General features: G+C 44.9%; 1 protein-coding gene across 2 annotated transcripts in view; it reads left to right on the top strand.

Moving 5' to 3' along the window:
* SRGAP3 (SLIT-ROBO Rho GTPase activating protein 3) overlaps window positions 1-13,437 on the top strand; it is a 173,215-nt gene that overhangs the window by 121,440 nt on the left and 38,338 nt on the right. For both annotated transcript variants that reach the window (XM_082264941.1, XM_082264942.1), the window contains exons 7-11: window positions 4,479-4,700; window positions 5,795-5,896; window positions 7,523-7,720; window positions 10,898-10,982; window positions 11,806-11,833. In XM_082264941.1, coding sequence (XP_082121067.1) covers window positions 4,479-4,700; window positions 5,795-5,896; window positions 7,523-7,720; window positions 10,898-10,982; window positions 11,806-11,833 — 635 coding nt within the window. The remainder of the gene's footprint in view (window positions 1-4,478; window positions 4,701-5,794; window positions 5,897-7,522; window positions 7,721-10,897; window positions 10,983-11,805; window positions 11,834-13,437) is intronic.

The raw sequence follows: 13,437 nt of genomic DNA on the forward strand, positions 1-13,437 counted from the left end.
GCAGACCGCCATTCTGTCTCCACGGGGAGCTATCACGAGTGCCCGGCGGCAATTGAGGTCGCTGGACCCGCAGACCCGCTTCCCTTGTGGTGAACGGGCCTCTGTGTCTGAATGGACACACGGAGCTGCAGCTCAGCTCGGGTGTCCCCATAACAAGCTGCTTGCTGTGGGGGCGCCCGACAGGAGGGAGGGGCCAGGAGCAGCGAAGAGGGACCTGAGAAGAGGAGGATCTGGGCTGCTCTGTGCAAAACCAACTGCACAGAGGAGGTGAGTATTACAAGTTTATTATTTTAAAAAAAATCGAGAATTTACAATCACTTTAAGCTCCAAGCAGTGACTTTGCCTAGGCTAAGATGATGTCATCAGTCTGCTGCAGGCAGAAAGAGGCATTTCCTCAGTCTCCCCTTCCCACAGTGATCAGACTGCAACATTGTAACAAGTCAGAAGGTGAGCGGCTGATCTGTGTCAGACATTTGTGAACACAGCCAAGAAGTGCACAGTCACCAGGATTTACATTGATTGAGTCGTGTTCATTTTTACAGATGGTTAACGAGAGGCGTTCACAGCAAAGCAAAAACGAATGCAACAATATTACCTTCCCCAAAAAATGTTCCACCTTTTATCATAAAAAAAGTTCTTAATCTTCAGTCCAGTGACTGTGCCTAGGCTGAGATGATGTCATCAGTCTGCTGCAGGCAGGAGGAAGCATTTCCTCAGTCCCCCCCCCCCCCCCCCAGTAATCAGACTGCAACATTGCAGTTTCTGAGAGGCCGATCTGTGTACACAGACAAAAACTGCACCAGGATTTACATGATCCAGCCGCTATCTCGGTCCAGAAAGCAGGTGGTGACCCTAGATGATGCCCGAACAAACATGGCGTCGTCCTTCTGGAGAGAAAAGCAGATGAAGGCATTGTCAGGGGGAGTGTTGTGATCTCTGTAAGAGGCAATAAATAATGGAATTGCACCAATACACACATAAATAGCGATATATCACCAGAACCTGCGCTGATCCAATGAACAGTCCCCAGCTTGCTGTGATGCGTTACTTTCAGTGCGTGGTCGTTGCAGCTCCTCCTTAGATCCACTGGGTGGCGGACTAAATAAATAATGGAAGTGTTAGATATTATTACATTTTATTACATATTACATTTAATAATTTAATATTAATACTAATTTAAATTAATAATAACTTATTATTTTTTATTATTATTATTATTTAATTCATTAATAATCATTTAAATAATTTAATTTATTAATATTACATATTACATATTATTACATATTATTATATTAAATAATAATATTACACAGCACGCTGTACTTGAAGCCAAGCGCCAGCATTGCTATCACTTTGAATAGGTCGTTAGGGCCGCCTTGGCCACCAGCAGCAGTGCTCAGTAGCACCTCTTGTGGACAAGGGCACTAATAACGTCCCCTACCTGTCCTTCATAGCACAGTGTTGTCTCCCAGTCTGCGGGTGTTGTCACATTGACGTCATTAATATAGTTCCTCTTTTGCAGAAGCAACAGGCTTGGAATTTTTTTAAATGCCATCCACACCCAAGACAGACTATTTTTTTAACCTTTTCTGGACCGGACCTTTTTCTGACTCTTGTCGTTTACAAGTTAAAATCTGTTCCTTTTGCTAGAAAATTAATTAGAACCCCCCAACATTATTATTTTTTTTTTTTTTAGCAGAGACCCTAGAAAATAAAATGGAGATCGTTGCAATATTTTTTATCACTTCATATTTGCGCAGCGTCTTACAAACTCAAATTTTTTGCAAATAAATACATTTTTTGAATTAAGAAATAAGAAAAACAGTAAAGTTAGCCCATTTTTTTTCTATAATGTGAAAGATAATGTTACGCCGAGTAAATAGATACCCAACATGTCATGCTTCAAAATGACGCACGCTCGTGGAATGGGGACAAACATTGGTACCTAAAAATCTCCATATGTGACAATTTAAAATTTTTTACAGGTTATCAGTTTAGAGTTACAGAGGAGGTCTAGGGCTCAAATTATTGCTCTCGCTCCAACGATCGCGGCGATACCTCACATGTGTGGTTTGAACATCGTTTACATATGTGGGCGGGACTTGTGTATGCATTCGCTTCTGTGTGTGAGCAAACGGGGAAGGGGCACTTTAATTTTTTATTTCCTATTTATTTTATCTTTTTATTTTTACACTTTAAAAAAACAAAAAAAAAACGTTTTTGATCTTTTTTATTCCTATTATTAAATTATAATAGAAATAAGCAGGACAGGTCCTCTTTGATGTGAGATCTGGGGTCAAAAGGACCTCACATCTACACTAAAAAAAAAAAAAAGTCATTTTTTTTGTAATGAAAAAAAAAATGGGCTCCTTAAATCCGCTGCTAGGAAGCAACTGTAGTCATACGTCACTTCCTCCCAATGGCCTTAAAGGGCCCATTTTTTTTCATGATGAAAAAAAAAAAGTAATTTTTTTCATGATAGAAAAAAAATGACTTTTTTTTTTTTTAGTGTAGATGTGAGATGTGAGGTCCTTTTGACCCCCAGCTCTCACATTAAAGAGGACCTGTCATGCTTATTTCTATTACAAGGGATATTTACATTCCTTGAAATAGGAATAAAAGTGATCAAATTTTTTTTTTTTAATGGGACAGTGTGAAAATAAAAAAATAAAAGATAAAATAAATAGGAAAAATAAAATTAAAGCGCCACGTCCCCGTTAGCTCGCGCCCACATATGTAAACGGTGTTCAAACCACACATGTGAGGTATCGCCGCGATCGTTAGAGCCAGAGCAATAATTTTAGCACTGGACCTCCTCTGTAACTCTAAACTGGTAACCTGTAGAAATTTTTAAAATGTCACCTATGGGGATTTTTAAGTACCAATGTTTGTCGCCATGCGTGCGCAATTTTTAAGCATGACATGTTGGGTATGTATTTACTCAGTGTAATGTCATCTTTCACATTATAGAAAAAAAATTGGGCTAATTTTACTGTTTTTTTATTTTTTAATTTAAAAAATTTTATTTATTTTTTCCGAAACAAATTGCGTTTGTAAGACCACTGCGCAAATACGGTGTGATAAAAAATATTGCAACAATCTCTATTTTATTCTCTAGGATCCGTGCTAAAAATATATATAATGTTTGGGGGGTGTCAGAAAAAGGCCCGGTCCTTGGGTGGTTAAGCACAATTTGATATTGTAAATCCGGCTTCATAACTGGTTACATTTGGAATATCATAGAACAACATATCTGTAGATAACACAGAGATAAGGGTAGAAAAAAGAAAGTAATAAAGTGAAAAAAAGATAAAGAGACCAGAAGGATAGGAGAGCGGGAATTCCCAATCGGAAGTGCGGCTCCTGAAGGTCAAAATGCAAAAGTTGGGAGGAGGAAGTTGCCTCCACCCGGCCAACACCGCCATACCTGAAATGTCACTCAGAGGACATCACTGCGACACGGGAAGATGTTCCCTTCTGATATGAGTTGTTTCAGCCAAATACTGATCTTTACCTCTACACAGCTGCTGCCAAGTTGAATCCTATATTATATTTATAGGGACTTCGAGGGTGAGACCCCCCCAACAAGTTCCCTATTCTGCTGAACTGCTAATGATGTTGTCATCCTCCCTCCATGGACTCTTCATAACCAATTCATTTCGGAAGTCTGTCAGGGGGGGCAGACACAAACTACTGCAGGAAATATCATCATTGTGGGAGGGGCAGAGACACAAATTACTGCAGGAAATATCATTTTTGTGGGAGGGGCAGAGACACAAGCTACTGCAGGAAATCCCCCTCATTGTGGGAGGGGCAGAAAAACAAAGTACTGCAGGTAAATCTTACCATCGTGGGAGGGACAGAGACACAAACTACTGCAGGAAATCTCATTATTATGGGAGGGGCATAGACACAAACTACGGTACTGCAGGAAATCTCATCATTGTGGGGGCAGAGACACAAACTACTGCAGGAAATCCCCCTCATTGTGGGGGAGGCAGAGAAACAAAGTACTGCAGGGAAATCCTACCATTGTGGGAGGGGCAGAGGCACAAACTACTGCAGGAAATGTCATCAGTGTGGGAGGAGCAAAGACGCAAAGTACTGCAAGGAAATCTCATCATTGTGGGAGGGGCAGAGACACAAACTACTGCAGGGAAATGTCCTTGTGGGAGGGGCAGAGACACAAACTACTGCACGAAATATCATCATTGTGGGAGGGGCAGAGACACAAACTACTGCAGGAAATCTCATCATTGTGGGAGGGGCAAAGACACAAAGTACTACAGGGAAATATCATCCTTTTTTGGAGGGGCAGAGACACAAACCTATGGGGAGATGACATTATTGTGGGAGGGGCAGTGACACAAACTACTGCCTAGTACTATGAACCATGAGTTCCCCTTTGCCTGTGTATTGTATGTGGCGGGATGTACTTACAGGCACTCCAGTCTCACTGATTTCTCTGGTTTGCGCAGTGCTGTGACCTGGGATTCCATTCCAGTCTTGCCCGCACCCTCCGCACATACCTCTCAGCCGAGTATACCCTGGAGACTTCCCGGCATGAAGGCCTGGACATCATCGAGAATGCTGTGGACAATCTGGATGCTCGAAGTGACAAGCACAAAATCATGGACCTCTACAACCAGGTCTTCTGCCCGCCACTTAAGTTTGACTTCCAGCCTCACATGGGTGACGAGGTGCGTCCTGCATATATATGTGTCCTCAAGCTTTTCAGGTATATTTCAGGAGAGGAAAGTTAGAGGAAGGAGCAGAGTCCTCCAGCAGAGCAGAGTATTTTAGGAGAGGAGAGTTATAGAGGAAGGAGCAGAGTCCTCCAGCAGTGCAGAGTATTTAAGGCTAGGAGAGTTAGATAGAGGAAGGAGCAGAGTCTTCCAGCAGAACAGAGTATACCAGGAGAGGAGAGTTATATAGAGGAAGGAGAAGAGTCCTCCAGCAGTGCAGAGTATTTCAGGAGAGGAGAGTTATATAGAGGAAGGAGCAGAGTCCTCCAGCACTGCAAAGTATTTCAGGAGAGGAGAGTTATAGAGGAAGGAGCAGAGTCCTCCAGAAGTGCAGAATATTTCAGGAGAGGAGAGTTATAGAGGAAGGAGCAGAGTCCTCCAGCAGTGCAGAATATTTCAGGAGAGGAGAGTTATAGAGGAAGGAGCAGAGTCATCCAGCAGTGCAGAGTATTTCAGGAAAGGAGAGTTATATAGAGGAAGGAGCAGAGACCTCCAGCAGTGCAGAGTTTTTCAGGAGAGGAGAGTTATATAGAGGAAGGAGCAGAGTCCTCCAGCAGTGCAGAGTATTTCAGGAGAGGAGAGTTGTAGGGGAAGGAGCAGAGTCCTCCATCAGAGCAGAGTATACCAGGAGAGGAGAGTTATAGAGGAAGGAGCAGAGTCCTCCAGCAGTGCAGAATATTTCAGGAGAGAAGAGTTATAGAGGAAGGAGCAGAGTCCTCCAGCAGAGCAGAGTATTTCAGGAGAGGAGAGTTATAGAGGAAGGAGCAGAGTCCTCCAGCAGAGCAGAGTATTTCAGGAGAGGAGAGTTAGAGAAAGCAGCAGAGTCCTCCAGCAGAGCAGAGTATTTCAGCAGAGGAGAGTTAGAGAAAGCAGCAGAGTCCTCCAGCAGAGTAGAGTATTGGAGAAGATGAAGATTGGTTGGAGGACGGAGTGTTGATGTAGGATATTGGCACAATGGTGTTCTTGTTGAATACAATGTATCGAGTTTCCTTTGTTCTGTATATTCCATTCATGTTTTATGTGTTTGTAACCTTTCTGCCATTTCTCAGGTGTGTCAGGTCAGTGCTCAGCAGCCGGTACAGATGGAACTCCTCGTGCGATATCATCAGCTGCAATCTCGTCTCACCACGCTGAAGATCGAAAACGAGGAGGTGATTTCCTGTCTGTATTCGACTTCTTGTTTTATAGTTCAGTAGAATTGTTCTTTCCTCTGCAGCTCTTCTCACCCTTCTTAGATGAGGTGGAGCCGCAAATACCCAAATGCCCTTGGAACAAATTTGAAGGGTATACCCCATCAGTGGTGTATTTTGGTCTTGTGCTGCCCTAGGCAAGACTAAAATTGGGCGCCCTGCCCCCCCCCCATGTAAATTTGCCCCACTCCTTTTTTAACGGATGTGACTCCCTCCATAATTGAAGGACTACAGGTCCCAGCATGAACCCCTGAGATCTCACGAGGGGGGGGTGAGAGGGGGTGTGAGAGAGAGAAGGGTAAAGGAGAGAGAGAGGGGGCTGGGTGAGGGAGGGAGAGAGGGAGGGGGCGTTGATAGAAAGAGGGGGAGAGAGAGGAGGGGTGAAAGAGAGGGGGGTGAGAGAGAGAGGGGGGAATCAAAGAGTGAGAGAGAGAGGGGATGAGAGAGAGAGAGGGGATGAGAGAGAGAGAGAGAGAGGGGATGAGAGAGAGAGGGGGGATGAGAGAGAGAAGGGTGATGCTAGAGATAGAGGGGTGATGAGAGAGAGAGGGGGTGAGAGAGAGAGGGGGGATGAGAGAGAGAGGGGGTGAGAGAGAGTGGGTTGAGAGAGGGATGAGAGAGAGAGGGGGTGAGAGAGAGTGGGTTGAGAGAGAGAGGGGGGATGAGAGAGAGGGGGGATGAGAGAGAGAGAGGGGGTGAGAGAGAGTGGGTTGAGAGAGGGGGATAAGAGAGAGAGGGGGGATGACAGAGAGAGGGGATGAGAAGGGGGGTGAGAGAGAGAGGGGGGTGAGAGAGAGAGAGAGAGGGGGTGAGAGAGAGAGAGAGGGGGATGAGAGAAAGGAGGGGTGATAGAGAGGGGGTAAATGAGAGAGATGGGGGTGAGAGAGGCAGCTCTAGCAACCAGTGGCCAACAGAGTGTCAGGTAGAGGGGGGAGGTGGCTTTTTTGCTGCCCCCCTGCAAAGTGCCACCCTAGGCCTGGGCCTTGTTGGCCTAGGCCAAAATACAGCACTGTGCCCCATTCAGACATGAAAATTCTGCACGTACCCCTCCGCACAGCTCACCTACTGAGTGACTCTGAGTTCTGTCCTGACCTGTTGGCTATATCCTAACACTGGCCATGTCCTCCAGTGTTCCCTGGCTCCATCCTCTCCCTGCTTGCTCACTGCAGACTTGCCTTGGAGCAGGAGATTGCGGTTGACAAAATGCTTCAGTTTGGCCCAGAACCCTGTGAAAATACGGCTGATTAGGGTCTTCTAAAACTCTAGGAGGGTTTCCTGAAAGGTCCACCAATTGGTCTTACTTGATGTTTAGAGTTGTTATTGGAGGTGTCATCGAGAGCAATCAATAAAATGATAGCTTCCATCTTTCCTTTAAAAGGCTAGAACGTTCTAGAGCAGGGGTCTCCAAACTATGGCCCTCCAGGTGTTCAGGAACTACAATTCCCATCATGCTTAGTCATGTCTGAATGTCAGAGTTCCGCAACAGCTGGAGGGCCGTAGTTTAGAGATCCCTGTTCCAGAGGACACCTTGTAACCATTGCAGTCTGCAGGCTTTCCATACATACGTTACCTTATGTGTTGGCGCAGGTGAAGAAGACCTTAGACGCCACCATGCAGACCCTGCAGGACATGCTGACCGTTGAGGACTTTGATGTCTCCGACGCCTTCCAGCACAGCCGCTCCACCGAGTCCATCAAACTGGCCGCCTCGGAGACCTACATGAGCAAACTCAACATCTCCAAACGCAGAGCCAACCAGCAAGAGACGGAGAGCTTCTACTTCACGGTAGGTGATAAGATGTCTCTCTACTCGTAGGGAAATCCCTTTACCACTCAGAATACCTCGACCACAGCCTCCAATAAATAAACAGGTGTATGAGGGCTTTTGGTTTCTTTCACTCAGGCGTTGAATTTTAACCACTTGCCTACTGGGCACCTAAACCCCCTTCCTGCCCAGGCCAATTTTCAGCTTTCAGCGCTGTCGCACTTTGAATGACAATTGCTCAGTCATGCAACCCAAATTAAATTTTTACCATTTTTTTTTTCAAAGAAATAGAGCTTTCTTTTGGTGCTATTTAATCTCTACTGGGGTTTTATTGTTTGCTTAATAAACAAAAAAAGACCAAAATTTTTTCAACTTGACGCAGATTAAACGCCTGTGCATCCCAAACGCTCATTAACGCTATAGGTGCAGTAATGCGCAATAAAGGCTGCCTTACAATTTAACACCTGTGTGAAAGAACCCGAATACCGCAGGCAGCATTGTTTTTGGTTTACCGTAACGCAATTGTGCCGTGTGTACACTTCCATCCGCTCCCTATTTTAACAATTGTTAGCGGCGTTGACAGGCAGTTGGGAAGCGGTAAAAATGCGACCCAACCACCCATTTTAATGCCTGCGTGAAAGAGCCCTTTAGGTATGTACATTAACACCTTACCGCCCGGCCTATAGGAAAATGACGGCTGGGCAGGAGCACTGTTGTTCTGGGAGGATATCATGCGATGGCGGCCGCACAGCGGCGCGACAGCTCACTGGCTGTATAATAACTAATCACTGCAGTGGCCTTCTGCCAATGTCATGTGATCGCTGTGACCAATCACATAGATGGCTTCCTTTCATGCCATCCATTATATACAATTGTTTTCCTAGCTGTGATTGGTCACAGTGATCACAGCCCATCTGTACTATGTGATTAGCTTTGACCAATCATAGCTAATCACAACAAAAGACACTAAATGAGCCAGTTTCATTCAGTAAAAATGGTTGCTTATTCCAATGAAATTCATTGGTATAAGCAATCATATTTTGTTAAAAAAAAAAAAAAAATCCTGACCACTCCACTATTGTAAAACTGTATTGCTGTGGTCACAGTGTGTTAGAAAAAAAAAATTTAACAATAAAAAAAATAAAAAAAATATTAAGTTATTTATTTTTTTTTTTTACATACTGTCACCAGTCAGTGTCCTTGTTCCCTGCCACACCAGTTATATGATAACGCTGTACTGCACTGGTGACAGTATGTAAAAAAAAAAAGAAATTGTGAACATTTTTGTTTTTTAATTTCTTCATTTTGCAAATAATTGTGACAAAAAATTACAACTTCAAAAAAACTCGCCGTGCCTCTTACTAAAAACCTACTTTCCAAAAATGGGTAATTTAGGAGATATTTGTACTGTCCTGACATATTCAGGCCTCAAGAAATGTCACCTTTTCAGTCCATCAGGATTGATCGATTTTCAGACATACAGTATCTCACAAAAGTAAGTACACCCCTCAAATTTTTGTAAATACAGTCAGGACAATAAATATTGGGACATCGACACAATTCTAATCTTTTTGGCTCTATACACCACCACAATGGATTTGAAATGAAACAAACAAGATGTGCTTTAACTGCAGACTTTCAGCTTTAATTTGAGGGTATTTACATCCAAATCAGGTGAACGGTGTAGGAATTACAACACTTTGTATATGTGCCTATTATATGTGTTACTATAATTTTCATGTGACAGCACTGAAGAAATGACACTTTGCTACAATGTAAAGTAGTGAGTGTACAGCTTGTAAAACAGTGTAAATTTGCTGTCCCCTCAAAATAACTCAACACAGCCATTTTTCAAAGCAGAGGCAAAACTAGAACCTTCAGGGCACCGGTGCAAGAAATCATGAATGGACCCCCGTGGCCCTTCCCTTCAAGCCTGAGGCTCTTCCCACTGATCCTGGGGCCCTTTACTCTCATTTCTGGGCCCTTTATTAGGGTCCCGCAGCGGGAGCCTTTCACAAGTTCTGCAGTGAGCCCCCTTCCTGCCATCTTGGGGCCCCCCCACGGTGGTGGAATGCCAGGGCCTGGTTGCAAGTGTGACCTTTGCGATCCTGGAAGTTCACCCACTGGTGTCAGTAGTTTTTATTTTTTGGTATTTTAATTGTATTATTTTTTATCATTTCATTTAATTTTTTTACAATGTGACTGACTATGACTCTGTCCATTCAGAAAAGGAAGGAGCTGGTAAATTAGATATTTACCGACCCCTTCCTGGTTCTCTATTGTGACACATCCCCTGCAGCAGCCGGCAGGAGAGGGAAGGGAGCACAGTGGGGGGAACACAGTGAGGGGGGGACCAAAGGAGCACACAAGGGCCCAGAGACAGCAGAACACAAGTGAACTGGATAGGAGGAGTGGCGGGGGCAGCATACAGAGGAACCAATCTCCTCCATTTTCCTCCTGCAGCTACAGGAGGAAAAGGGAGGACAGTGATTTCTCTACATGCTGCCCCCCCTTCTATCCAGATGTACAGGGGAGCCGCACAGGCCCCTGGAGCATAGGGCCCGGTTGCAATTGCAGCCCCTGCAACCCCTGTAGTTGCGCTTCTGCAATTTCTTCAAAGTGCAATAGCGCCGAAAGGTAAAAATTGTCCTGACCAGGAGGGGGGGGGGGGGGGTGAAAGTGCCCGGTATTGAAGTGGTTTAATCAGGACTGAAGCTTTTATCCAAAAATGAAATGCTAGTAAGATCTTAGGATAGTAAAATGGTAGAATTGAAATGGTAAACCCCAAAGGATCATGGCTCCCCAGGTATGAACGTTTTTCAAAAACCAATCATTATTAATTAGTTGATTATTAATTAGTCATGTGACCCCAATGTAAGCTGGGACAGTGCGATCACATGGTATTGCAGTGTCTATATGGCCTCTTAAAGGTATAAAAACTAAATTATAAAGGTGTAAGAACAAATCAGTCTGTACCTTGTATGCCGGCAGTGATCACACCGGACGGGTAATTATAGGAAATGAAGCTTCTAATGGAAATAAATGATTAATGGGATGAGAATAATGAGTGAAACTGCCAGCTGCAGAGAGGGCGCCTTACAGGAAGTGCAGTAGATGATTCCCGGGGAAGCGTGCATTATATAAATAGTATGTAAATTGTTTCTGATACTAATGATCCGATGTTCCTCTCTCTTCCAGAAATTCAAAGAATACCTGAATGGTAGTAATCTGATCACCAAGCTGCAGGCCAAGCACGACCTCCTGAAGCAGGCGCTGGGAGAAGGTGAGAGGCCGGGATCCCCTCCTGTCATTCCAGTATCCTCTCTCTGTGCATTTACATGAGTGGCCAGGAAGGAGTTTACTGATCAATACACATTATGTCATTTTTGGAAGTAATTTCCATCCAACTCCCAGCCTTACAATTCCGGGAATTATGGAAATTAATTTATGCTGTATGTAGAAGGGCGCCCCCTGCCTGCAGAACCTTGGCTTGCAGCGCTGCATTAACAGAGTCACACACAGCGCCACCTAATGGTAAAATCTGGTGGCTCTACCTTATAATGTCGAGCCAAGACTTTGGGCTCATTAAGGCTACGTTCACATGTGGGCGTAGCGGAGCGCGGGCAGAATCACCGCGATTCTGCCCGCAATCCGGAAATCATTGCAAATCGCGGGATGCCTGTGCAATGCCCGTGATTTGCAATGGCACCCCAAACGCTGTGCGATGTTGCCGCAATTTCCGTCTGTCGAATTGCGGTAACATTGCGCAAACAGAATCGCGGGACGCATGACGCCCAAAAAAGGTACAAGAGCTTCTTTTGTGCTCCCACAGCTCTGCTCTCCGCACAGGCTACGCACAGCACAGTGATGATGTCACTGTCACTTTTATAAATGTAATATCTGGGTTTGCAAAGACATTTGGTGCACAGAAAGTAGGTTTATACACATGACTCTTTTTTTTTTAGGTCGTATTCCTTTTTCCCTCGAGTTCAGAGATTTCTATTTAAGCCAAATATTCTCTTTTGGCTAAAAAATGACTCACTTTAAAAGAAAAAATATATATATTGATCCTTATGTGTCACTTTTCTCTTTGTCTTTGCTTACAGGTGAGAGAGCAGACTACGGCACCACCAGGTAAGCGGTCTAAAAACAGACTGTGCTGATTGGTTGGGTGTTGCTGTATTCATTGTTACTGGGATTGATAAATTCTGTTGGGAATCAAATGACAATGTTTGGTTTTGGGGTTCAGGAGCTGGTGTGATGTGCTGTCACTTTTGGGGTTCAGGAGCCGGGCGTGATGTGCTGTCACTTTTGGGGTTCAGGAGCCGGGTGTGATGTGCTGTCACTTTTGGGGTTCAGGAGCCGGGCGTGATGTGCTGTCACTTTTGGGGTTCAGGAGCCGGGCGTGATGTGCCGTCACTTTTGGGGTTCAGGAGCCGGGTGTGATGTGCCGTCACTTTTGGGGTTCAGGAGCCGGGTGTGATGTGCTGTCACTTTTGGGGTTCAGGAGCCGGGTGTGATGTGCCGTCACTTTTGGGGTTCAGGAGCCGGGTGTGATGTGCCGTCACTTTTGGGGTTCAGGAGCCGGGTGTGATGTGCTGTCACTTTTGGGGTTCAGGAGCCGGGCGTGATGTGCTGTCACTTTTGGGGTTCAGGAGCCGGGCGTGATGTGCTGTCACTTTTGGGGTTCAGGAGCCGGGCGTGATGTGCTGTCACTTTTGGGGTTCAGGAGCCGGGCGTGATGTGCCGTCACTTTTGGGGTTCAGGAGCCGGGTGTGATGTGCCGTCACTTTTGGGGTTCAGGAGCCGGGTGTGATGTGCCGTCACTTTTGGGGTTCAGGAGCCGGGTGTGATGTGCTGTCACTTTTGGGGTTCAGGAGCCGGGTGTGATGTGCTGTCACTTTTGGGGTTCAGGAGCCGGGTGTGATGTGCCGTCACTTTGTCTAATTTTTCATTAAACCCAATGTATTTGTGATTGGACAGACAGCAGATTTGCTGCACCCCTAAAAAACCAATTAAGTGTCAATATGCGGCTTTATTTGCTAGGGGTTTTCTTATTATTTGCATGCATCTATGGGATCTGTGAAAGATCCGCATGTATTACATGCAAGAATAAATCAAATTATAATAAAAAATAGAAATATGAAAGGTAGACTGTTTTTTTTTTTGTGTGAGGAGCACAGACAGTTCTTACTTCAGACAACTTTATTAAGTGTTCCCTATTATAAATGTGAGTTTTAAGGGGCGCATGGCACACCGTTCCCTATAGCAACTAATCTGATTCGGAACTTCTTTCCATTAAGATTATGCAGAGAAATCAAAACCGAATATTTATTTGTTGATTTTTTTCATGAAAGTGGTTGTAGACCTTTGAAATGAAAAATGAGCAAAGCACATCTCTCTATATTGTGTACTTGCCTCAATCCAGAGCACTGAGTGTGCTGTCTGCTCTCTCATTCCTCTGCTATCTGCATGAGTCACTTCTGACAATCTATGCCGGCCCCAGACAATTCCCCTGACTCCAGCACACAGCAGGTGATTGATAGCCTTAGTGCTGGTTCACACATATGCGACGCGGGATCCCTGCGAATCCACTGCGGGTTCCCGCATCGCACTCAAATCGCAGGCAGTTCACACTGCCATATGCGAATCGCTGGGGGGGGTGTCAATACAAAGTTAACGATGCCCCCAGATCAGTTCGCATATCGCAGTGTTCGGACATGAACCGGATCGCATAG

The sequence above is a fragment of the Pelophylax lessonae genome, assembly GCF_965119305.1.
Source record: "Pelophylax lessonae genome assembly, chromosome: 8".
Taxonomy (NCBI): Eukaryota; Metazoa; Chordata; class Amphibia; order Anura; family Ranidae; genus Pelophylax; species Pelophylax lessonae.